This window comes from Haliaeetus albicilla, chromosome 6 (genome assembly GCF_947461875.1).
Source record: "Haliaeetus albicilla chromosome 6, bHalAlb1.1, whole genome shotgun sequence".
NCBI classification, from domain to species: Eukaryota; Metazoa; Chordata; class Aves; order Accipitriformes; family Accipitridae; genus Haliaeetus; species Haliaeetus albicilla.
The window spans coordinates 23,863,294-23,887,578 of record NC_091488.1 but is presented as its reverse complement, the minus strand read 5'-3'; the positions used below and the strand labels follow the sequence as shown (position 1 = coordinate 23,887,578).

At 43.1% G+C, this 24,285-nt stretch overlaps 1 protein-coding gene and 2 long non-coding RNA genes across 5 annotated transcripts in view; 2 read left to right on the top strand and 1 right to left on the bottom strand.

Moving 5' to 3' along the window:
- The window catches only part of LOC138685685 (uncharacterized), a 30,594-nt gene extending 20,853 nt beyond the window's left edge, over positions 1-9,741 (top strand). The window contains exon 3 of the long non-coding RNA XR_011325055.1: positions 8,301-9,741. This is a non-coding gene — a long non-coding RNA (uncharacterized lncRNA). The remainder of the gene's footprint in view (positions 1-8,300) is intronic.
- A 3,399-nt stretch (positions 9,742-13,140) lies between these two features.
- Positions 13,141-14,334, bottom strand: LOC138685684 (uncharacterized). 2 transcript variants are annotated; one of them, XR_011325054.1, is made up of 2 exons: positions 14,211-14,334; positions 13,141-13,691 (listed from the first exon to the last, which is right to left on the bottom strand). It is a non-coding gene; the product is annotated as an uncharacterized lncRNA (long non-coding RNA). The 2 variants fall into 2 exon arrangements; XR_011325053.1 differs by lacking the exon at positions 14,211-14,334 and adding an exon at positions 13,884-14,163.
- Positions 14,232-24,285, top strand: part of CXADR (CXADR Ig-like cell adhesion molecule) — a 36,427-nt gene continuing 26,373 nt past the window's right edge. For both annotated transcript variants that reach the window (XM_069785328.1, XM_069785327.1), the window contains exon 1: positions 14,232-14,359. In XM_069785328.1, the coding sequence (XP_069641429.1) occupies positions 14,305-14,359 (55 nt within the window). In that variant the 5' untranslated portion in view covers positions 14,232-14,304. The remainder of the gene's footprint in view (positions 14,360-24,285) is intronic.

The following is a 24,285-nucleotide window of genomic DNA, read 5'->3' as shown; positions in this document are numbered from 1 at the left end:
TTATTCTGAATATTATCATGTTTTTTTAAAAAAGGTTTGCATTTCTACGAATCCCTCCTGGTCTTTAAAAACTGAAGCTGGCATCTGTGTTGGCTTGAATTTAAATGGTCCCTGCAGGCTCTTTAACTCAAAGAGTTATTTTATTCATTTGGTTGTTTCTTATTTCTTCCCGTAGGGTAACTACAAACCTAGCTTTTACATTTGTTTACTTGCCTCACTTTGTTAAAAGATTATGTCTTCACCAGCGCTTACAGATTTATCAGTGCCTAAAATGCACTTAAATTGTTGAACTCGGTCCAGTTTGCCTTTATCACCCGATTTTACCTGAAGCATTTTTTGCTGTGATTGTTCCCCCATGTATCCCTAACCATAAGCTCTCTGAATGTAGAAATATACCGAGTTAGCTGAGCAGAGAATGTAGGGAAGTGTCAAACATTATTTGTCTAGCTTTATTTGCTCCTATTAATATATTCTTCATTTGTATCGCCTGCAGTCAAGATTTTCAAATACAAGAGATTATAACTGAGTACTTTACCTCCACATCTATTAAAAAATGTCGCTGACACTTTCTTTAACAGGGACAAACCCGTCTCTCAGGCTGCGTCTCCTCTTCTCTTTCAAGTCTCTCCCGTGCTCAGGTCAGTGTACTCTTCCTTCGCTGCACCTGAAGGATATGCTATGTTCCCCAGCCCAGCCCTTTTGAGAAGCTCCTCATTCCTCTGCCCTCTTCCCTCTTGCTGTTTGCTTCTCCTGGCGGTCCTGTGGCTGCCTGTCCCCACAGTGGTGCTGAGGCAGATTTTTGAGTTGTTGTTTTGTAACAGAATTGCCCGACAAGACGTGAGCTAAAGAAGAGCTAAGTCTTACATGGTGCGGCGTAAGACCAGAGGGGCCGGGAGCGTTTGTTCAGCGTTACTGAACTGCACCTTCCTCTGTCAACCGTCAATAGCCTAACCTCCAGAGAGTGAAGTCTGTCTCTGTTCTAAAGTATCTTCTTGAATCCTACGCCTGTAGTTGTAGTGGCCAGAGAGGGAGAATGGGTGGGATAACCATGATGGGAACGTTGGAAATCCAGGGATGAGCCCTTGCCCAGAGTCAGCAGCATTCCTCAGCCTGCCCTCTCCTGGGGGGTCCTCGGCTGGTGGCACAACTGCCACCTGGGCAGCTCTTTCCATCTGGGAAAGTGTCACAGGGTCATAGTGTGTTTCCAACACATTTAAAACAAGTGTCAAAATCTCTTAATCCCTGTTTCCAACCTGATCAGCCTTTGATGTTTATAACATGGCTGTGTTCTGCTCAGCTCTAAGGTACTTGATCATTTTATAACCATTAACAAATATAGGAGATAACAAATATAAGAGATAAGCAGTGGAAACAAAGATCAGCATCTGGCTCAACCTTTTTCCTCTCTGGCAAGAAAGAATAGCATTTGAGGGGTTTTGTTTCGCTTGGTTTTTTAGTAAATATATATCTCATCTGCGCTACTGAAGAAAAAACTGAAAAAAAAAGAGGTTTAAATTTGTGCTAACATGGGCAGGTTTGAAGTATTTCTGGTGGAATGATTCTTGGACTAGGTCCTGAGAAAAATCTTTCTTCTGCATAAAGGTACCAGTCCTTGTGCCAGCAACAGGTTGTTACCGGTGGCAGCAGAGGTCCTGAAGGTTGGTGAGAGTAACTGCTGTGCACTGGGAGATTCACACATATTGCTATATTCATAATAGGTCACCTGTAGCATTCGCCACATATCAAGGTGCCACGATTAGATCACTGATCAACCCCAGACCAGGGAAAGAGACAGATAACACACACAGTGTGAGCGCCAACTTCCGCCTTTTATTGCGCAGTCAATTCCTTTTATACTAACAAGGGTAGGCGGGATTACAGACACATCATAAGGCTGCGACTAACCCTCTAACTTTCCGTGACATCGCGAGATCTTCCGAACGCCGAACCCTACAGTCACCCAGTTCCCATTTATATGTGAGCAAGGAGAGAGCGGAACATGGTAGGGGCAAAGATACCTGCATAAAAATTGGTGAGGTGACGACTGTGCAGTCTTCACTTTAAATCCATGAAGCAAAATGGAAGCCCATCAAAACACCAGGATTGTTTTGACTGTCTGAAGAAATACTAGCCACTTCTCAAGTGTTGTAAAAGATATACACCTACAGAGAAAGGCAACAGATTTTATTGGAAGAAAGTATAAGGCATCTGGAAAGGATCTCATGAGGCAGAGGTGGCACAAAGCCTTATCCTGTTTCTGGGGGCACCACGGGAGTCTTTACAGTCCAAGACACACTTGAGGCTCAGTTTATTCTCTGTCTTCAACTAGTGGCAAATTGTATCTGCATTTTAAGTAATTGTTGCGGAACTTCATGGTAAGGTTTTTTTTTAAATTACAAGGCCTTTGCTTTTTATGTTATGGCAAAGTCATGTAGACAAGCTGCTGCCATTGCTTTTCCACCAGTTCAGCAGATACAATCTTGTTTTTTAAATTATAGTATAAACACATCTTTCTTCCAGCCTCATCACTTTGACCATACTATGTCTACTTTTGTGTCTCTCCATTATTTCCTTTTTCCCACCATGTCAAAAATACTACTTGTTTGGGTCCTGTGTTGGTTGAGATCTACTCTACCTGTATTTTCTCACATCCCTGCAATCTGTTCACCTTCTTGGCCTCTGCTTTGTCAGGTGGCATCATCTTTTATTGCACATAATACCTTTCTGCTTTCTCTTTTGATCGTCAGTGGCATCAAAAGATACCCCCCCCCCCCCCAAAAAAAAAGGCCACTAAGTTAATTTATTCCACATCCTTGTTTAAAGCCTCTCTCTCCCAGGAAACATAAATAGTTTGCTAGTAGGTAGGCAGTTACGTGTTATTACTTGTATCATAACCATCTCGTTCTGTCTGTTACCATAGAGGCACTTAGTATTTTTCCTCACTAGATGTCTTTTAACTTTTTGCATACATTGACTAAATTAGAAGTCAAAAAAAAGGTCAGTTAATTTATGGTATTAAGTCTATTTTTAGGGAGAAGTGTACTCTCCATAGTTCCGGTCAAGACTATAAATACTTGGGTTTTGTTCTGATTTGTCTGCACTGCTGAAGGATAGTATGTATAAAATACTTAGCTTCAGGCCAGCTAAAGCAAATTATAAACATTTGCTTAAAAAAAAAGGATAGTTTATGGAGTATCCTGCCCCACTTCCTCCACTAAGATATGCCCCGCCACCCAGCCTCCAGCCACTGAAAGTTATTGCATGCAGCAAAAACAGGAACAAAAAGAAGGGCTGTTCTACTTCCTTCCCTTTCTCTGGTCACTTCATCCTGAAGCTGATGAGCTGAAAGCTCTTTGATTTGATGGATTTTCAAACAGTAAACTGGAGAAGCTGATGTGTGGATACGCTTGCTGTTTTGCTGCTTCTGCTATTGGAGTAGTAATCTCCAACAGAGGGAAAAGAAAAACATTAGGAATCGTACCATCTTAAATGACTGAAAAAAAAATATGCTAGGAGGCTATGGCCATAAGAAGAAGGGCCTATTATGAAATAAAGTCACGCTGTAAATCAATCATGTTTGACCTGGGATGAGGTTACAATACCAGGTCAATTGTCATCTGAGTCATATTACTTTGTGGTAAAATGAAAGTGCTGTATTTCCACTGAGAATGTTATCTTGAAATAGCTGGGTTCATTATGACAGTTTAATTGCACGCCTTTAGGAGTGCTAAAAAGAAACACTAGCTTCAGAGAACAGAGTAGACACACTACTTGGGACACAGATCAACATTTTGTTATGCGTACTTAGCATACTTAGTGAAACAGAGTCACTACTCATAACTGGAGCTGTTAGCCGCCACTGTAGCACAAACAGACAATAGTATACATAGTTTTGACAGTCTTTTAATAGCAGATTTAACTAAAATGACAATCACTTTAGCTGATGTAGTAATCCCATGGTCATCCACATGGTCATCCTTGCCTTTTTGCAAAAAAGATCGTCCTGCAACGATGCTATCAGGAATGCATATGTTGATCCTTATATGCATACTCATAACCAATCCTCATATGCATACTCATAACCAGTAGTGAGTGATTCAGGAACTGATTCAGCAAGGGGGTAAAGACTGCTGCTGCCAACGGCGGGGCTGTGTTGGCAGCTGCCTGTGCCATCCTAAGCTGCTGCTTGAGGGCTTATAGGAAGCCACACCTTGTAAGGGGAAGCTCCGACCTCTCTGAGCTCGGTGGGAACTGGGCCCTTCATTCCAGTGATGCCAGGACTTCTCTTGCAGCCTGTACTGAGGTGAAGTATCAACAGCTTTCACTGATACGTGCTGTCTCAAGATAAGGTTTCACAAAACATCTGAGCTGATCTAAAAGTTTGCTGCTGCTGAAAGAGGCAGGCCCCAACCCTCATCTGTCCTGGGTTGATGCTTCTTTCTCTCCCCCTAAATTGTGGGATTTGCCTGATCCCATCTCCCCAGCACGAACACTGCCCAAGCACAAAGGAGTAGCACAGAGCAGTGAGAGCATGGGGGAAGGGAAGGGCCAGGACTGCTGCTTTTGATGTCCCTGCAGACCCAGCTTCAGCCTTTGCCACCCTGTACTGAAAACAGATCTCTGAACTTTCAGTGTGAGGTCATAAAATGTATTAAATTGTTCTATGAAATGAACATTATAGCACCTATAACATTTCTTGCACTTTAGTATCTCCTGTATGAAGGAGTAGGACAAAGGGTTTTGCCAAGTATAAGTTACTGATTTTAGTTTTTCATACTGTCCCTTTCAGACAAGCAAATATTTAATTATACACAACTATTCAGATGAAACAACTGGGGAAGAGACAGATGAAGCAAATTGCCCAGAGATTTCAACAAACAGCAAAACTAAGACTTTGGCTGTCCTGCCTCCCCACTCTCCTCTCCGTGTCATGCCATTTGACTTTGAACTCTTGAATACATTTTGCTCATACTCCTGGAGCATCTCACTAATTGATGAAAGATTAAAATATAATTCAGGATGACATTCACCACTGAAATCTGCCTTAACAAGAGGCTGTAAGCTAAAACCATGGAGGAAAGGGGAATGCTTTCAGAAAAAAACGAATTGCAGAATTTGAAAAGTAGTTTAATTTCTTTGTAGAGGACTACTTTCAGAATGCCCCAAATACACCACAATTCTGCAATAAGCGTCACTTGAATAAGCAATGTCATTATGACAGTTTGCCATTAGGTTAACAGTGCTAGACTTCCAGTTAGCTACTGGAAAGGGCTACTTCTACTGGGCCAATACTTTTCACTGGCTCTCTGGGAGGCCATTTCAAACAGGTTTCATTGTAAATAGTTATGCAAGACATTACAAAGGTTGTTATCAGTAAAAATAGATATTCCTTATGCTGTCAGCATTTTTTCCTGAGCTAATGTAAATACAAAGCACTATTGAAACCAACCAACCCAACCTGTTTATACAGTAGGAAGGAAAATTACATAACCCTACCTAAACACCCCCCCCCCCCAAAAAAACCCCCAAACCTTTACCAAGTGAAATTTTTACACTGGTGTGATGTTAAATGATCCAGCAACCAGAAATGCATCCAAGTCAACCTGGAACACTAACTGGAACTCTCCCTTAAAACAGGACGCTGTTTAAATGCATTGGGCAGGGAAGACAAATCTCAATGAAGGACACCTGCATGTTTGAGAGGTCTTCTCTTCTGGTCAGTGAGCAACGTCCATTGCTATCTAGAGCAGCCATGTCATGTGCTCCCTTCCAGAAACTGGTAAAGTTCTGCACTGAAAGTTGTTAGACCTTTATTTTTGCCTCCATGGGGGAAGGCTTCTCCAGAACTTCCAGCTTGGACAATCAGAAACTTTAGTCTGGAAAAAAAATGTGGATTCCCTGGGCCAAAGTCCCTGCCATACCCAGTGGGTGCGGCTGCGATGAGGGAAGCAATGGAAGGCAAAGTGTGGTTTATGTTGCACTTGCCAATGTATCAGTCAGCTGGACCTACTCTGAGGGTGTGTGATCAGTATCCAAGGTACGGGAAATGGAGGATGACATAATGGCAGTGGAAGAACCATGGGGCCAACAGTATGGCTGTTTTACTCACAGTTTGCTATTTAGGCAGTCACATCCATTCTTCTGCTTGTGCAGAACCCCCTTGATACACAGCATAATTTAGAGCAGGGACATCTGTAAGTGACTCACAAGAGCAATTTCAGCATTCTCAAGATCCTAGGCACTGCTAGACAAAATTTCAGGATTTTAGGGATTGCCATAGTTAAATGTATCCTGGATACATGTCCACCTGAGAAAAAATGGAATTTAAGGAAGGGAGCCTGAAGAGGCAAAGTGGAGGGTTAAGCAGAAGAGGCAGGAGTGTATGGAAATGAGGAGAAGGAGGAGGAGGAGGTGGCAGCCATCTCAGAAGGAGCTAGGAAACCCTACTATGTAGTATTGCCAACCAAAGACTTATGAGTAAGTCCCTTCTCCACACACTCCCAAATACTGAGGCTGCATTAAAAAAAAAAAATCTTCTTGCAAAAAATAAAGTTAAGAGTATTTTTATTTGGGTTTTGTTTGTGATTTCCACAGTTGTTCCTCCCAGTCTATCAGCTGCAAACAAATTCTAATATTTGTTCATTTTTAATGAAAGTTCTGTTTTTCATGACAGTAGAAGCCGATGCTTAAAAGACTAAGCAACACAAGGCTTCAAACAAATTGGAGAAAATTGCCATTCTTCAGTGATCTCATGTATGGCGACAATAGGTATTCGATGGAAGTACTGTCAGAATCTTTTTAACCGTGGGCTCAAACATACAGATCCTCAGTGTTATTTAACCACTCTGTTGGAAACAACAGCAGTTAACACTGACATGCTTTTGAGGAGCTTGGCTTTAAGAACTGTTGCAGTTACCCTGAAACACCTGAACTCCTGTGACAAGCAGATTTTACAGCCCTGAGCTAATGAACTGGGCTTCCCTGGAGAAGAGGAATATCAAACATCTACACAAGAAATATTTCAGAAAGCAGCCAGCTGAGCACAGGGTGTCTCACACTGGTAAAGAGTGAAAGGTGGAGTGTGGGACAAGGAGTAAAGTGTAGGGATCTAAGCTACTGACTCTGTATAACTTAGCTGACAGACTTGAAATGGCACCTACCTGCCCGTTCTTGAGATCTGCGAACACCTCCCTTACATCAGCATCACAGATTGGTTTGCCAGTACCAGATGTAACGCTTTGGTTTCCCATCCTGTACTTGCACTCTCTATCTCTTATATTTGCCCTGTTGTTTTATTTTTCCCACTGTCTTTTGTGCTGACGCTCTGTTCTTCCATCCACCATCAGCTTGTACCCAGACCTTCAGGCACGTGAGCTGGCAGGCCACAGACGTTAGGAGTGATCTGGGCATGCCTGTGGGATCTGGTCTCACTGGCAGAATAAGCAAATGAATGTCAGATGAAATGACTATTACATGCAGTTGGCTCCTGTCTTAATGCAACTTCTTGCTTCTTCCACTGGCTAATGGTTGCATGACAACACAGTTAAGACAGTCACTAGAAGTACTGCATAGCAGACTTATGCACTCCAGGTCACAGGCTGTCCCTTACACCACTTAACAGGTATGCCTCAAGCTTGGTATGAAAGGGTAATTTCCCCTGATTATGGAGGATCTTGCCTCAGGGGTTCCAGGATTTCATCTGAGGAAAGGGCTTTGAGTAGCTTGCTAGTGACTGGGCAATGTCAGCAGTGACAACCAGGAGAAATTTGGCTGCCTAGCAGGAAAGTGGCAGCTGAGTTCAGAAAATGTCACTGGCATCTTAAGTGATAGATACAGGCACCAAAGAGGCTGGTAAGTGCTAAAGCACCATTTATAAATGTCTTGCATAAACAAAACAATCTGAAAGTTCATCATGCAGTCCAAGCCACCATCAGTTACTAGTTCTGCACTACTAAAACTGACTTGAGTTAATTTGGGGATTAAGTATGAAATGCCATTGCCTCCGGCATATCTGTGATTATCTTCCCATTCAACTGTACTACAGGAAGAGTTGGAGAACCCCTTCCCGCTACTCTTAGCTCATGAATGCTCTTGGTTTTCAGACGCAGTTTCTCCTCTCTCTCCTTTGCAAGTGTGGATCCTGTTCCTAGTCTTGCCTGTTCGATTCTCACAAGACCATCCCTTTTTTTCTGGGCACTAGAAAAACAAATTACAAACATCCTCCTTCTATCCACAGATGTCAGCTTTTACACCTTTCCGCTTATTTATGGGCAGTTTCCATATTTTTCTTTGCCTTTCAGCTCTCTAATGATCACTTCCAGCCTGGCCATGCAAGAATCCAACCCCCCAGTGTTGAGCAACTCCAGTTGGAGAGTACAACCCAAAGGAAGCATAACCCATGCTAACCCTGTGAGGAAGGACATAACTGCTGTTTTTCTCTGGCTGTAATTTTAAAGATCCATGTTAGGGGTACAACCCCTGGATGGATGTTGGGTGTTGATGCTAAGTTCCTTCCGCAAGGAGCCAGCTGTAGGAGTGCGAATGCAGCACTTCTTCACAAGTGTAGTTGTGCTTCAACACAACTGCCCTGTGATACAGCTAATTTCACTCTAAAAGCCAAATATCATGAGGCAGCTGAGAAGATCTAGTTATCGCTACAACCAACAAGCACTGGCCTGTTCTTCCAATCCTTTCTCACAAGTTCACCTCCTCCTAGCTTGTGCTTGTGCTGCTTTGGTGGCACTAGCAAAGGTCAGTAATCTATTCTGCAGGTAAACCAAGCTGATATAAAAGTGGAGGGGAGTAATTATTTGCTAGTCTGGTGAGCTGAATTAGCTCACTAAGTTGTGAGATGATTATCAAAGCTCTATGAAAGCTGGCACAAGGGAAAGTCTGGTGACTGCAAAGCTGAAAGTGAGGAGAGGAGACTAGGATTGTGCTTTCTATGAAATGCTGTTGCTGGGTCATACAGGCATCAGCAAATGTCACAGCTGAAATTCAATGCAAAGAGAGAGACAGAGAGAAAAGAGAGAGGAATGTGAATGTCACCTCTTTGGGAGACAGGAAATCTTCATATCAGCTGCTAAAGCTGTAAATCACATCTATTTTTCCTTTTAAGGGAAGTTTTCTTCAATCAAGGCATCACTGTGGTGAATATTAGCTCAGAAAAATAGTTTGCTACAGGGCAGATCTGTATTGTCAATTGTATTAATGTTCCAGCCAACAGACACTGCACTTTTACTGCCACGTGCATATACAATGAAAGTTTGAATACAAATAAACCTCCAATATATAACTAATAAAAGATGTGTAGCATTAATATTTTTTATAAAGATGAATCACACAATGCACTCCTCTTCTGGACTTTAAACAAACCAAATCTATCTTATATTACATGGATTTTGCTTCCCTTTCACAGCATAAATATGTAGCTTTAAGTTTGGGTCAACTCTAACTGCCATCGGTAGGGGACTGGTGTTCCTTCTTTCTGCTGTTTCTGCATGTAAACGATGCAAACATTCAAGTAACCTCTGAGAGAAAATTATTCAAGGCAAATCACATTTCTAAACTTTAATATCACAGGGACACAAAGGTGTAAATTGCTGCCCTCTTAAAACATCTTTGCCAAAAACTGTCTCTGCAAAAAGAGGAGCGTAGCAAGGTGTGAATCTTATCCTGATAGCAACTGTTACTTGATTGAGGTGCTAAATGTGAAAGCTGTTATTTTAACTCTGAACAAGACAGTCTGTAAAAAAACATTAACCCGAATTAAAGATAATTAAACCTCAGCTATTGTTGGATAATTTTTTCCTTTACTTCTTCTTATTTTCCCCACTAATGGATTGCATTTAGTTATCATTATAAAAAGGTAGCAAGCACTTGAAAGCTTAATTGGAAAGAGCCCAAGGTTGTTAAAGAAAAAGGCAGAACCTGGTCATCTGGTCACCCAGGGGTGCAGATCAGTGACTCCTCCAAGGCATCACTGGGGTGCTCACCCTATGGGAGCTGAGCTGAGCTGAGCTGAGCTGAGGAAGGGGGTGGTGATACTTTGCTGGACCTGTCACAGTGGGGCAGCTGGAGGCCTGCACTCCCTGGCCTCAGGAATGGGACACTGCTCTGGGCTCTGCCAGTTGGGAGGTAACGTGAGAGCCCGTGCTCAAAGCTTTATTATGAAATACTTGGCACTCTGTAACTTTGCCTTCTAAAATCCTTTGCTGTAATCTCCCCATGTTGATGAGATCTTAATGTAGACTATCTCTTGACTCTGGCAGCTATTTTCAGCATATCAGCCTGATTTGCCCTGGGCTAGTTTAACTAATGCTGATAGAAGGGCAGCTAGCGCCAAAAAAAGCTTAGCAGTATGAAAGTGCCCGCTCCTCGCATGGGGGCGTGGACACCAGTATAAGCAATGCTGAAAATTATTTTGGAAAAAATGGTTGCACAAGCTAAACCTTCCCCTTCTCACAGCTCTAGACATGCTGCCACAGCAGCTTAAACTGATCTCAGTTGATTCACAGGTCTGCTCTTTCCCTGCCTGCCACCCAGCCCCCCCCTTTTTTTACGCCAGCTGGCACTCAGGCAAATAAGCAGGAGAGCAGTTAAGGGAGTTCAGCTGGCTGAAAACAAAAGGTATTAATCTTTAGCCAGCCTGGGTTCCCAAACTATCTTACCAGCTAATGTCCTGAGCTCCAGTGCCAGCACAAGTACACATGTAGGAATACTGGGTTTGGTTTGTGAGCAGGACTGTGGCACCTCCAATTTAAATGACCAACTCCAGGTGGATTCACACCTAACACTAGCAGCCTGCAACTGCTGAACAGAAATGGTCCCATCCTCCTACCCCATCGCCCCTCTCCCGGCAAAATACCCCTGTGTCCTCCCTTGTGCTGGCTCTGGCCTGAATTATAGACTAAACCGATGGAGTCTGCTGATCCAGAAGAAAGTGTGTCCCAGAAAAAAATGCAATGACTCCCTCCTACAAGTAGAAATCCAGACCCAAAGTCCCAAGGGTACTACTTGCTCCTTCTCTTTATCTTTCTTCCCTATTTTTTTCTCTTGCCCTTCTTGAGACATGTTATTATCCATGTTAGGAACTGTACAGCCCTATGGGGAATTTTCCCTCAAGAGCGGCAGTGGCTGACCGTAGGACCTCCTCAGGCACAGGACAGAAACTGAAACACAAAATAACCCTGTTTTCTTTGTGTGGCATGGTCACGTCCTGCATGACCTGTGTCTCGCAAGTATGGATGATTTTAATTTCTTCTATAAGTCAAGCCCACGAGTAACTGCACTTGATACTCTTCTACCCTTCCCCTAAAAAAAAAAAACAAACGAACCAAAACCAACCAATAATGATTTCACTTTGTGGAAGGTCAGTCAGATAAGCAAGCATTTCCAAAGCAGGGAACACAAATTATTTACAACCTGAGGTTGAAATTCGTGGATAGTTTCCCTTCAAAAAGTAGAGGGAAGTTGTAGAATTATGCAAACCATTTTATTTGGGTTCTGAAAAGTTTAATTTTGGATATACCAAACAGTCCCACCACACCATTTTGTAAACTTATTTTAAAATTACTTCTGAATTTGTGCTTTTTGTGTAAAAAAATTTAAGAAGATTGTGTTGATTTTATTGTTTGATTTCAAGCTATCCATAAATTTAGGCTGACACTGATGTAGGGGTTCTCATACTGAATTTTTTCTTAACTTTAAACACATGAAATGAATTTTTTATATTTAACATAAATCTTAAGATCCCTGAGCATGAGACAACATTTTCCATAAAAGAAACACTAAACAACTATCCATTTACAAAATGTGGGTCCGGACTGCAGGCCTCTGCTCCAGTGGATATCTCTTGTTGACTGGATTCTGCCTTCACCTTGGAGCCTTTTTTGGGCTTGATCCAAAATGTTGGCACTAGTAGAAATCTGTCCAAAAACTTTTGAACCTGACCTTTTCCTCTGTGAGTGGTCATTTTCAGAGTTATCTTTTTCCCTCATTGTGTTTAGTGTTCCAGGAAGTATAGGCCACTCAAAATCTACAGAATGTCACATCCTCTAATAAATCTGGTAGCTTTATGCCCTATTAGCCAGACCAACATTTGCAGTGGGGAAGCGTTTTGTTTTTTTTTTTTTTTTAAATAATTACTATTTAAACATTGTACTCTGATGTACTCTTAATTTTCAGCAGTGTGAACATGACTGTACCAGTGTTGCTTTTGATTTAAATGAGACCAGGAATAGGTCTGTCTCAGCTAGACAAAGTGTGGACCTCCTGTTTTCTAAATGCAGTACAGTATTTATTTTAATTACTAGCTAGGATTTATTTCACAGAAGGGTAAGCATCTCCATTCTAATGACAAATCATTTTCTCTTTCTGTAATGACTGTGATTGCCTCATTATACTTCCCATGCTGTATAATTTCTGTGTTGACACAAGTGGATGTACAGCAAAAAACCTCACTCATCCAGTCAGCCTAGGATACTCGAGTCAGATTACCCTTTAAAGCACAAGTGTGCAGCACATATAAAACAACAGAAGAAACCAAAATCTTAATATCCCTACTTTGAGGTTCTGGTTCCTTTAGCTTCATATTACATGAATGGTATTTTCTTTCTTCATAGAAGGGAATGACAATTCTGTTCTGTCATTAAATAAAATGCTTGTAATATCTTGATTTAAAATTCCATGCTTTATGTATAGTATCCAGCATCTTATTGGGCAGATTTGTTTTTAAAATGAATCTAACAGACACTGTGAAGTGTCATGTCCTTACAAGATGTAAGCGGTACTTATCTGAACCGTCATGGAAAATGACAATGCATTTACCCTCCTCATCAAAAAACTAATTTGGAACTAGCAGGTAAAAGCTGCCGCTTTACTTAGAGTAACCAACCATTTTGAAAGATGTCAGTGCACGTTCATATATTCATAATTCCAGCAGAAATGGAGACGCTGCCGATTTCATCACTAGGAGTCCTTCACTGAATGAAAGGCGCAACACCTCCTTTTTAGCTAACTGTTCGGGAAAATATCCTTATGAGTAGTCACCCATTTATCTAATGTCTTCAACAAGGGCAGAAAGAACTTTGTTTTTTAAACTCTCATCTCGTACATACAAAGCATAATTGTATACAAATGTATTTGAACTTCATTTATTATGGACATCAAAGAAAAATAACAAACAGTAATAGGATCCCTTTCAAAACTTGTCTGGACTGCAAACTCTGGACTACATAGCTTTTACATTTGTGTAAATATTTGGTTATGGGGGTGCTTTCTTAATATAGACAGAGCTGTGGACGTAACAAAAGAGATGGTGCCAATACAACTTCCCCCTTTATAAGAATAAACCACAGGGACCAAAACACATTTACGTCAGTTAACAGCTTTGCTACTGCAGTATATAGCAAAACACGCATAGCAATAAATTCATAGAACGCACTCAGCTATGGAGAATAAGCCTCGTCACGTCTGCTTTATCTTCTGATAAATGTAACTGATGGCTTTGCTGTATCTGGAGCACAAACCCTGTTTTTCTGGAACCGGCTGGGGCTGCCATTTTGGGTGTCATGCAGCTGTGTCGCGCTATAGAAGAAAGTCTGACTGTACCCTTTCGCAGACGGTCTGATCTTCCTTTTGTCTTGCTCGTTTTCTTCAATTCCAGATCTTTCAGTCAGAAGACCTATGCTCTGTGTAAGGAAAGCACAAGACCTTGCAACGGCGTTGCCATGGGGACTGGCCAGGGCCCGTCTTTTTGGTGCTCGCAGCAATGGCGAGGGCCAAAACTACCGACGGGAGCGGTGCCCGGCGTTCACGGCGGGGCCCGCCACCGCGGCCCGCCCGCCCCGCGCCCTCAGCACCCCGGCCGTCACTTCAGCTACCGCGGGCGGGCTTCTGGGCGCTTGGGCCAACGCGCCGCCCCGTGTCTCCTGCCGGGCGGCCCGCGCGGCGGGGCGGGCCCCGGCGCCGGTGAGCCCGCTCTGCGGGCGAGGCGCGGAGAGCCCCGGTCGGGGGCTGCCCTTCGCCTCGGGGCGCGGGCACGTGTTGCCGTGCCGGGGGCGGCCGGCGGCCCCGAGGGGCTCCGCGCCGGCCTCGGGCGGGCGGGGGGCGGCGGCAGCTGCCGGGGGCGGGCGCCGCCGACCGGCCGGTGGGGGGTGGGAGGCAGCGGGGCGGGTAGCGGCCGGAAGTGACGGGACGCACTGATTCACCTGCTGGGCGGTGCGCGCGGGGCGGGCGAGGTGTCCGCCGGGAGTCGCGGGGACGGAGCCGCCGGTGCCGGGTGTGCCCCGCTCGCGCCGCGCCATGGAGCCGCCGCTGCCGCTGCTGGCGGTGTCCCTCGTGCTGCTCTGCTCCGCAGGTGGGCGCCGGGCGCAGGTGGAGGGGACCGGACCGGACCGGCGGGGGAGGTGGCGGCGGCGGCGGCTCTGTCGGGTTGGGAGAAAGGGTGGCGGGGCGCTGCTGCCCGCTCGGCTTCTCCCCGGGTGACCGGGCGCGCCTGCCCCGCCGCGCCTCCGCCTCGGCGTGCGTGCGTGTGTGTGAGGCGGGGAGGCGGCTGGGCGCGGGGCTTCGTCTCCGTCAGCCCCTCTCCCGGGCGGGCGTCGCCGACCGGCCCCTGCCTGCCTGCGGGCGGGTAGCGAGCGGCGCCTGAGGTGCGGTGCCCGGGCGGGCGCTGGCGGCTGGAGCGCGCCGCGGGGCCGACCTGGGCTTTGTTCGCCGGCGGGGCGGCCAGCGCCGCTGCCGCGGTTTGTCGCTTTCCGCCCCCCCCCCCCCCCCCGGGCAGCCCTCGGCGTGGCGGGGGGCGAACCGCCCCGCTGCGGGCTCCGGTGGCGTGCCTCTTTTCTCAGGCGGCGGCGGCGATGGCGATGGCGGGGTCTGTGCGTGCCGGGCTTTCCGCGCGGCCCCCGGCGGCGGGACGGTGCCCGCCCGGTGCCGCTCCCGGCGTCTCGCCTCTGGATGTGCCCCGGCCCGGCGGGGCGGGCGGCCCGCCGCGGGGCAGGGACGACGGCCGTAGCGGCTTCTGCAGCGGGCGTGCGGCTGAGTAAGCGCCGCGCGTGAAAACCGAAGTGGAAAGAGCGAAAAAATCAGATGCAAAACCCAAACCCCGACCCCGCACGAGGAATGCCTCTTCAGTATCTGGATCTAACTTGAAGGCTGGTCTTGTTGTGACAGGGTGGAAAGGGGCGGGTGGCTTCGAGAGCCCTGGCAACCCAGTTGTCCCAGACTCGATGGCCATAATTGAACTCTGTGGAGAAGACATAAGAGAATTTGAGGGTGAGGGGAAGGAGCTGAATTAGATGGATCTAAACTCCTTTGTTTTTCTTGCCGAGAGAAAACGAAGGAGTAGATGTTCTCGAACAACAACAAACTCCCCCATCCGCCCCAAACAAACAAACCAGAAACAAACCTAACATGTTGCCTGGGCTACGAAAAAGTAGGCAAATGTTTTTCATCTCGAACATTATTAGGTGTTACTAGGTTCCTGTAAGGAACTCACTTGGAGTGCCATGTTAACATTTCCTAAACTTATATTTAAAAAAAAAAGTAAGTTTCCACTGGAGTTGACCCAAACTTCTGTGAAACTACAAAAGATGACAAAACACCTGTGGAGGTTCAGGTTCACAGTAAAATGTGTGTCAGTGGTGTCAGGAGGCTAGTTTTTGTTTCCTGTTGAAATGTTAATGCCTTTGTTGATGTCACTGCTGTTTTGGGAAATTACTCATGGGATCAAAACTCTCTCTCTAATGGAATGATGAGCTCTGATCTCCTGCATGAAAGGCTGTCATAGTTCTGCTTTAACTCTGTTTCTTTCAGCAGAGTTAGAAACAAGATAGATGCTGCGTAAGAACTATGGGTTACTAGTATTTAGTTGACAGGCTTAGTGATTAAGATTTATATTGAAACACTTCATGTAACTAAAGTTTGTTGTGAGTAGAATTATTATATGTAGTGCAAATGAGCTGGGATATAAAAGGCTGTGATACTATAAAGCTAGGAATAATTAATGTATGAGGAAATGTAAAACCAGAACAAAATTTTACACTTTAGGCTCTTCTGAAGTATACAGGTGTCTTCAGACTTCACTGTGAAATTGGATGACTTCATAAAGAAAGTAATATATTTGTGTCTTGATTAGGAATAGCTTTTGGATGGTTATTTGGGTGACTGTACCCTGACACAGTCCTCTGAAGGAAATAATTTAATAATCTATGTATCATAGGAGTTGATACATCCTCTAGGCTTGCTTGTGGCTTTTCCCCATCAGATTGAGTTAGTATTTCTGGGTCTGTGTTCCAGATAGACATTACTTCCTTCACTGAGGGAATGGATGCAAGTAAGTTGCTGTTCTCCATGTGGACCAAACTTACAGGAAGCTAATTTTTGTGCAGTTGAGTGAAAGCTGTTGGCAGTGGAGAATTGTCTAGGTGCTGAAGTATTTACTTGGGTTTGTGGTGCTGGAATAATTTGTTGTGTGTTTTAAGACTTGCACTATGTGCTATTTTCACAGCTTCCCCCCCCCCATTTTCCTTGTTTCACTATCACTAAAAGTAGAGGATTCAAAATTACTGATTTTGTATAAATAAGAAGGCTTATCTTGACTGTACAAAATAAACCCTTAGCAGGCAATGGGGCTATAACATTGTGTTGAAATAGGAAAGTGTTTGGATTTAAGCTGTCCCTGACCCCTGCTCAGGGGTTTAATCCCTCTGTTAAGGTCAATTTCACAGTCATAAATAAATTGGGAACTTCCCTTTCCCATGCAGGAAGGGAAGGGTTAGTCCTTGAGCATTTCAGGGTACTAAGGGAGAATGTTTCTTTTCTGTTTTATCTTTGTAATTACTAATGAATTAATTCTAGTGGCTGCCTTGGTATTACATGGCTGTGCAACTGATAAATAACTTGTGGCAATTTCTCCTCACATTGGTACTTTCGGAAGATGGCCACAAAACAAGTTGGTGTAGTGAAATTAAATCTTCTGCTGTCTGCAGACTTGTGGTATGAATTTACATTTGGATGGCTATTTCTGCACTCGTAACAGCTCTTCTAATTGTACTAATTCTTCTCTGTCTAAAAAGGCACTCCAAGTCTGTGGTGAGGGAGAACTTGATGGCCATTTGAAGGGTCTGTTGGGATGTATTGTAGTTGCGCATGACCAGTCATTTTAACTAGTTGGGGATTCCCAAAATGTGCAAATTCTGTTTAATTTAGCTGGCATCAACAAATCCTGGACTAGGGTAATAGAAATTATGTACCTCTTCAGATCTTGAAATATTTTATTCAGATAACTGATATTAAACTGTTTTCCAAAGGGCAATACAGAATTCTGGTTTGAAGACGAAAGTTCAGTCATGATGCTAAGTGCTGGCTGTTCATTTTGTTAGGTCTTACAGATGTGTAAACTGGTGTATGTGGGTTTTTTTATTAATTCTAAGCTTTCCAGAATGCGTGGTCATCTCAAGAGCTAATATAAAGTCTTTTGTTTCTCATTGTCCATGGCACCGAGCACATGCTTGCCTGCGCTGTGATTTCAGGGGGACCGTGCACGTACTGGTAACCTTCTCCTGGCTATACAGTGTTGGGGAAATCATCTCATTCCATTTGGAGCAAATTCAAGTTTGTGTAGCGTTTTAGGAGACTGAGAATAAATATAGGTGCCTAACTTGTGATCCTCATTTAACAAATAAGATAGTGACCTCTGGCTGTTAAACTTCTAAAAATGCATGATGGCAGAACACAAATTTTCAATAATTATGAAATGTTAACATAGCCAGATTAGTATCTATCTTTGTGTGGGTATAAAAAAGTGATTACATATGTGGTGATCCATTTAGCCTTTAGAAGGTATGTTATACAAAATAGTAATGCTGTGCACCCAAATGCTCAAATTGAAGATAAGTGTTTGAGTAGAGTTTTAAGGCAAACAACTAGGCAGGAATTTCTTTAGTCTGTAATGATATCTCTTATTGTTGCTCTTGTGGCATTGGTTTTTTGTTGTTGTGTGGTTTTTGGTTTTTTTTTTTTTTTTTCAATAGTAGTAGGAGGTACTTTTGTACTATACTGAAATTCTGCAATGTGTGATGCTTTATTAATAGAATATTGAGCTTTTAAATAAAAATAAAGTTCAGGTAAGCTTTGAGAAAAGTCTGTGGTTATTGCCCTTTCATTAAACTTGCAAAAGTGTTTCCAATAATATGCATGCAGGAGCAGAACCTAAAGCATATGTGGTAAGTCAGAATTTGGTGGCTAGCACACTTTGTCAAATATATATAATAAGGAACTTAAGCCTGTTCATGTTTTTATGCATGCAACAGAATCTTAAATTAGGATAAATTTGACTGCCACAGGAGTTAAATGATCATTCCTATCCAAGTCTCTTAATTGCTAATCCTGGTATGCTTCATCCATTGTGGAGTAATTGTAACAAGTTGCAGGGTTCAAGTTCTTCTTAAGTGCCTGTTGACATGAAAAGTTACCTGAAGTTCAGGTCTCCTTTCCTAGGTTTCCCGGATCTTAGTGTTTTGAGAAGTATGAAAAACTTTAACCAGAGATGACTTAGTCAACTAGTTACTGCTGTGACATGGACCATGAGATTTGAACTAGTAATTTTGCCTTAACTAATCTGTGTTTATTAGAAGGTATTTTATGCATTCAGAATGCCACTGCAGAGATTATTATAGCTGTCACTTTGGTCTCCTCTGACTGCACCCCGCCATACTGGCTTCCCCTGTGTTGCCTCAAAGTTCAGCTGCCTGCCTTTCTTCACTTCCAGTGCTTGTCACAGCCTCTTGCAAAGCCAAGTCTGCTTAATATAGAGATGAAACTACCACTTCTAAATGGCTGGTTTAGCTTCTATTGCTGCTTTATAAAAAAACCATTTTCATATGAGCACTTGTATGCTGTGCTACTGATTCCATTCATGCTTCAAGAAATTCCTTGTGAATCTGCCTCGGTATTGGAGCATTTTAAAACTCATTTGCCACAGTGCCCACGGAGATTTGTACAGACTAGGTAACTTGGTTTTGGGGCCAGTATTGTTTCATCATACTTCCTAACTAATTTAATCATTTGTTGATTGCATGCATTCATAAGCTCTTAATGGCAGGGATTCTCTTTTTGCTCTTCTTGCAACTTCTGGTTCATTTCGTGGAGCTTTTAGGTGTTGTGTGAAACATTATAAATATGGAGAAATTTCAACAAATTTTGTGGCTCACCAGCCTATAAGAGTGCCCCCACCACCTCCCATTACATCAATTTAGTTGCTTTTTTTTCCTTCTTTCTTCCTTTTTAGGGAATTCCTCTTTTTACTAGTTTGCATCTTTCAGGGGATGGTTATAAGAAGAGCCACTTCAGCCTGTTGCCATGGAAGTAAGTGGCAGTGAAACTATAGTTCTGTGGACACCTGTTTCAGTAGCAGCTTGAACATCAGCAGCTGCTGCACCCTTGCTGGTCATTTCCTTTACTGCACAACTGCCTTGATTGTGTCAGTGGGTGGTGAATGGGTCTGAGCTGAGGCTGCTTAAAACTTTTGTTATTTTTTTAACTGGTTAGATTGCATGATTTGAAACAAGAAAGAGTTTTGCTGATAACTTGTCCTGGTACAGGGCAGGAATGAGTGACAAGAAGGGTGGCAGAAGAGCATTAGAAGGAAAACCCATTCTGCTTGATCAGTATTCTCCCATAGGAGAGAAATGGCTGCATAAACTTGGCCTGGGGGGAGCTTAGTTGGGGAGTCTGACTACATCACTACATCAGGCAATCGGTTGAATGGCTAGATGTTACCTCCAAGATTGTTTTTGCATCCCATTTCATGTTGTACTTGGCATTCATCTGGCTCCATGGCAAGACAGTTCAGGGAGTTTCAAAGTCAGAAAAATACTAAATTTTTGTAAGGTCAGTTTTCTGCCTTCCTTTTCCTGATCCAACTCAATGAGATCAAGTCTGAGTTATAACAAAAGGGAGTAAGCTGGAACCTCAAACCCACGTGACTGGAGTATATTACTATTGATTCTTTTTTTTTTTTTTAATGTCACTTACTTTTTGGATCATATATTCAAAACTTGTAATGTGATAGAGAGGCAAGATTTGGAGCTTTGTTGGCTGTAGGCTGGAGCTGTTCACCAGTCCTGTGATGTCCTTTAGCTACTGTTAAGAAGCATCTGAGGTACTTGATGGTCACAAGTTTTGCAGTTCCACTTGCTGCTGCCTTTTTTTAATAGGTGATGTTTTTCATGCCCTATAGCTAAAACCTACGCTTAGTATGTTGAAAGATGATTGATCAACAAGAAATATTTGGTGTGTGTAGAAGGAAGGATGAGAATTTCATAAATTGACAACTCTTCTAACTTGGGCAGAGTAAGTTTGTATAGGGAATTAAAATTTCATACATTCACTGAGCCTGCATTTTCAGTTCTTCCTTTTAGATGTAATAACAGCATAAGCTGCAAGGAATGTTTCATCTCAGTTGTTTTAAGGCATGTAAAAATAATGTGTGTGCATATATATTTTAAAGGCTCCCTACATTTTTAAATGGCTAGTAAACTTTGTGGCTATTTAGGGTGGGTATCCCAATTCTTTGAGTTATTCCTTTCTGGCTGTTTCTTACATGGTGGGGGGCAGAGAGGGAAGCAAAAGTGGGCAGACAGCCACTTGTTTCTGTCATTGTGATGCTTCACCTTTTTATTTAAAAAAAAACACACCAACAACCACCAGCAACACCAAAACAACCCAAGATCAAAAAATCCAACCCTGCACTACTGAATGAAATATTTTTCAATCTTAATGCAAAACTTGCATGTGCTAGGAAAAAGCATTGCTTGTTCAGTAGCTTGGAAGAGCCAAAACCCCTTTACTCAAGTGAAAATAATATGGCTGCTCAGTTAAGTGTTTAATTGTACTTAACTCCCTGATGCATTGACTGACAGATGTGCCTAATGCATTCACACTGCAAAAGAGCTGCTTCATTCAGTTTCCTTTTAAATGCCATCAAAGTGGCAGGAAAAAAAAAATCGAATCATGTGTCTTGATTGCTTAGTGATTGTATAAACCTTCAATATCAGTTTATAACTGAAAAATAAGTGGCTTGCAGGGCTAAAAGCAAAAACAACCTGTGCAGTTGATGTAGACATGGTAGAGGAGAGGCAGGCTTTTGTGTAAGTTGTCAGGATTTGGGTTCTGATTTTTTTTTTTTCCTGTGGCTGAAAAAAAGTCTTTGTAATGGTTGGCCCTCATTTCATTTTACACTTCTTAATACTATTCTAGATGGTTCCTTAATGGCTCTTAAGTGCAGTCTGAAGGTACAGTTTCACATTACACCTAGCCGCATTACAGATGTGATGCGGTTACCTCTGGTGTAACTTCATGTGTCTGTCAAGGTTGTTCCTACTTCCAGCGATGGTGTCAGGTTCCTTCTTCCCCCTCCTCATGTTAGAGCAGTGTCACACAGCTGCTGCGTGAGTCCCTTCAGCTGATACAAAAGAAAGCTTGTTTTTTTGGAGTAGGTTGTTTTCCTACTGGGTGAGTTCACCAGTTCAAACCACTTCGTGGCTGCGCAGCGCTGCTCGCTCTGGGAGCTGGCAGCAGCATGGCTGGTGTAGGTGTGAGGTGAAATTGCTGTCTGTGGGTGGGACTCCCTGGCAATGTAAGCACCCCCTTACTGAGGCTAGGGCAGCCTCACGGCTTTTCTTGTTTCTGGCCTCCTGCTCCCACCATGTAGCTCGTGCTTGGGGGACCCATGTTTGGAGAACCCCACCAGGAGAGAAAAAGCAAAACTTCTTGTGCAGTAACAGTTTTTAGCGGAGTCAACTCTTCATTCTGGCTTTCTGTCTTTTTGTATGAAGTGTTATACTGGCGTGAAGGGAGGTGATGGGATCAAACCTGAGGATGAGGAGGCAGGACCTCTGCAAATCCAAACTGTTCTAGTTGTCGTTCCCTTAATACTGCAGGTTGAATTAGGTCATGCTGGATCATTTAAATGTGACCAAGCATTGAAACTCAGAACTCATGGTGATCTTCTGTAGATGTTGGGCTAAACATCTACAGTAGTCTGGTGCTTAAAATTAATCTTAATCCCAGTTTGTGTTACAATATCCCCTCCCCCTTTATGCTGCCCTCCTCCAAAAGCATATCCTTTCCTTCAGTAATGAGATACAAATGTTCCCTCTCTCAACTTGATAAGCAGGTCCCTCTCGAGTAAGGTCATCAACTCCTGCAGTTGCTAGGATACTCGGCTGGTGACTTGGGTTTAGCAACAAAAAAGCTTCAAGAATGTGCTGAACAAGTAAGGAGCACAAGGACAGTTGTAAAAGGACAGCAATGTTGGATAGAATCTGAAAGCAAAGGGGATGTCAGGGAAAAAGTGAAAGTTACGGGGGGGGGGGGATAAAAGATCAGTAAAGCTTTAGCCAGTGATTTGTAGGTTTCCTTAGATGCATAACTATTCCAGCTGATCTCAGTGAATCATGATTGGGAATGAAATTAATTTCATGCTATGTATTTTCAGGGTTGGGGTTATTTGTACTTCTGTTTATATGAGTCTTAGGAATTTTTTTATTAGATTCCAACTTAATTGTGCAGTACGTTTTGAACTGGGGCATGGCTATGCAACACTACATGAATTAGAGGTAGTTATTCGTTTAATGCTGTCTGAGGACATCCAGACTGAAAGAGCATATTTTTTTTTCTGTCTTTGAAGAAGTATGCTTAGCAGGTTTCCTGTTGTTTTAGGGTTTTTGGTTGTTTTTTTTCCTGTGATTTGAGAGGATTTGTGGATTCAGGTGAACTCTGGTAGATACTCATAACTTAACAGTTACTGTTGAATTGATGTATTTTGTCAGATTTTTCAGGCTAGACCAATGCAGGATTGCTTCAGCTTTGGCTTCTGTTCAAAGCAGATCACCTTAAGGTGGTGTTTGTGGTATTCCAAAGGGGAATAGGTCTTTTTAAGCTGTTCTGCAGAAATTGTGAGCTTAGAGTGGCAAAACTTCCAATTTTGGAACTGGTCAGATTTCAGTGGTTGCTGAAGACAATGTTTCTTTTGTGAGTCTGGGGATCTGACAGTACAAAGGAATATAAGACTTAGTAGTGGAGTCCTCTTTAATTGTGGAAGCAGATGAAAAAAGAAAAGTCAGAAATAGGCAGGGAGAAAGTAAATCCATGATTTGAAGAAGTAATGTCTCACTGGTTACTTTAAGGGTAAGTACAACTGGGAGACTTCGCCCAGTAAATGTGCCTCAGAAGAGTGGTGCTTCCCCCCAGCCCTGTTGCTCAGAGGAAGTGAAGTTTGGAAATAAAAGCGCACTGTTTTGAGATCCAGCAGCAGCAGAGTTGACTATCCAAGTGGTAGAACTTTGCAGGCTTATTCTGACATGCAGGTGTTTTTTCTGTATTTTGCTTTAAGTGTTTCATCAGTCTTCTCTTTGTAGCTTATGGCAGAACCTTTCTCCATGCACGTAAGTCTTTTAGTTGCATCACCTGTGGAAAAAGTGTCCTGGAAACTTAACCAGACCAGAGCTCTGGGAGTTTCATCACTCCGCTTCATCATGCTATTGGTAAGGCAGCTGAGATGAAATGTGAGAGGGGTTTAAAATCCTGCCTCTACTAACACCGAGTTTCCATATAATACTCAAGCTTCAGAATTTCTTCAGAAATTGCTTTGTGGATTTAGTTTCCTGAACTATTTTTATATTTAGTCCGGGACTAAATGGACTAGGAAGGAGGAGACTGCTTGGGGCAAGGACTAGGAGCCAAATGTCTTTTTTTTTCTAGGTGACTGCTTTTATTCCTGGTTTGTCTTTTACTTTCTCTGGCTCCATAAACTGCATCTTTTCTGCACAGTAGAAGGGCTTCACTAAGATCTGTGACTCTGATTAGCTTAGAGAGCGCTATCCTGGGAGGTATGAAATGCAGGTGTGAACATCTTTTGTCTGAATGTTCAATCTCTGTCTTCAGGGATTAATCAGTGTTCTGCCTAGTGGATTTAGGCTAGTACAGAGGCAAATTTTTATCTTCTCTCTAACCTTTTTGGATTGGGCCTTTTTGAGGTTTAAGTAGAGGGATATGTAGTATGTTAATGTGAATAGCTTTGGAAATGTTAGGTTTAGAAGTGCTTGATGCTTTTGCTAAGATGGTGTGTGGATATTTTACTACTTACTGTGAACTGTGCTTTTCTAAGAAATTTGTATTGCAGCATTGTATGATTACCACAGAGTGTCAAGCACGGGAAAAAATGTGGTCTGTGGAGCATATTAAACATTAATTCTTTAACGCTTTTTGTACTAGCAGGACAGT